This window comes from Gavialis gangeticus, unplaced genomic scaffold (genome assembly GCF_001723915.1).
Source record: "Gavialis gangeticus isolate Ggan-Ray unplaced genomic scaffold, GavGan_comp1, whole genome shotgun sequence".
Classification (NCBI taxonomy): Eukaryota; Metazoa; Chordata; order Crocodylia; family Gavialidae; genus Gavialis; species Gavialis gangeticus.
In genome coordinates, this window is record NW_017728997.1 from 27,640,221 (window position 1) to 27,641,895 (window position 1,675).

General features: G+C 39.4%; 1 protein-coding gene across 1 annotated transcript in view; it reads left to right on the forward strand.

The window, feature by feature from the left end:
• ERC2 (ELKS/RAB6-interacting/CAST family member 2) overlaps positions 1–1,675 on the forward strand; it is a 1,129,221-nt gene that overhangs the window by 504,004 nt on the left and 623,542 nt on the right. Inside the window, exon 8 of the mRNA XM_019505002.1 lies at positions 652–819. Within this exon, the coding sequence (XP_019360547.1) occupies positions 652–819 (168 nt within the window). The remainder of the gene's footprint in view (positions 1–651; positions 820–1,675) is intronic.

Sequence of the window (1,675 nt, forward strand, 5' to 3'; positions counted from 1 at the left end):
TAAGGAGTCACTTGAGGCGCATTACTAAAAATCCTTCAAGGAGTCCCTCATTTAAGGTGCATTATGACGCCGAATTTCCTAAAGCGGCTGGAATTAACATGGAATATGCCGCCAAGGCGTGCAAACACTGACACCATTAAAGTGGTGCAAAAGCATTTAGCCCACTTTAAAGTGTTGTGCACACAATCCTCTTGTCTCATCTACACACGGCCTCTGTTCCTAGTTATTTCCTTATGGTCTTAGAAAAGAATAAAAAATGCACTGCCTGTGAATTAAGTCGTTTTCAGTGACCTGTAGGATTATCAAATCCAAATGAATGTTTTACTAAATTATTCATTGCCTGTAGAACTCAAGGGTGTTTCAGTACTGAATTTCAAAGTACTATACTAGCTATTACTGCCTTAGAGCTGTTCAGAAAAAAAAACTTAGATTGGCAAATGTTTTTATGTGAAGCTGCATTTATTTCATTGAGTTGAATTTAAACACCTTTTGTGCAGAGATATGGTCTGCAAAATTTTAGCCAAAAAGGTGAAAGCTTCATAAGTGACAGAAAACAGGGGGCTAGAATGGAAAAACATACATAACTGAAACTTGTATTTACTAATATTCTTTCCTCAAAATCTGAATGTGTGTTTCTTTTACTGATTACAGGTTGATGCCTTGAGATTACGACTGGAGGAAAAAGAAACTTTTCTTAATAAAAAAACAAAGCAACTGCAAGACCTCACAGAAGAGAAGGGAACCCTGGCTGGAGAGATTCGAGATATGAAAGACATGTTAGAAGTAAAGGAAAGAAAAATCAATGTCCTTCAGAAAAAGGTAAGACAAAAAAATGTTATGAGAAACTAGAAGATAATTAATTAATTTCCTAGAGTACCTTACTCTTAATCTAGCAAAAAAACAGGGACTAAATCTACTGTTCTTCTGTGTCCATAGTTCTTAATCATATAAATTGGGGTTTCGACAACTGTCCACATATAATGCTAATTCAGTTGGCTGCACTTGGGAAGACAGGATTACTTTTCTTTATTGTCCATATAGGGAAAGAAAATCTATTAAAATCTATTAAAATAACTTTGCATATGGGAGAATAGCCTGTTTTTTCTTTAAGGGTGTTCAGGGCTGTTTGTGCTGGACTGGGAAGAGACAGACTGCTTAACCCCTTTGGAGGGGAACAGAGTCTCTGGCTCTGGCAAATACCCTTACTGAAGAGACTGTCTGTTTTGCCGCTTGAAACTTTGGGTTGTTCTAGGTCTTCTCTCTCAGGAGCAGAACTGGTTGCAACCTCCTTGTGGTCATGGGGAATCAGGGAGTGAGAGGGACCAAAAGGCCAGGGTCTCAGAGGGGGAGGGAGCCTGAGCGCCCCCTTGCTCCACCAGCCCAGGCATGGCTTCTGTCGGGGGACACTCAGAGACCAAATAAAGCCACAGTAGTCCTGAGCAAGCACCCCTTAGCAGGCAATCTGTGACAGGGGGCAAGAAAATATTAGTTGATGTTCTGGTTTTGGATATTTGACTCTTGTTTGTAATCTTAGTGACATGGAAAATAACAAGACTTAAGTGTCTTTGATCCTGGATTGGATATAGTTTGTTCTTGACCTCAACTGAGAATTATATATATAGTAGGTATATAGTTTCATAGTTTCTAGGGTCGGTAGGGACCTGAGTAGATCATC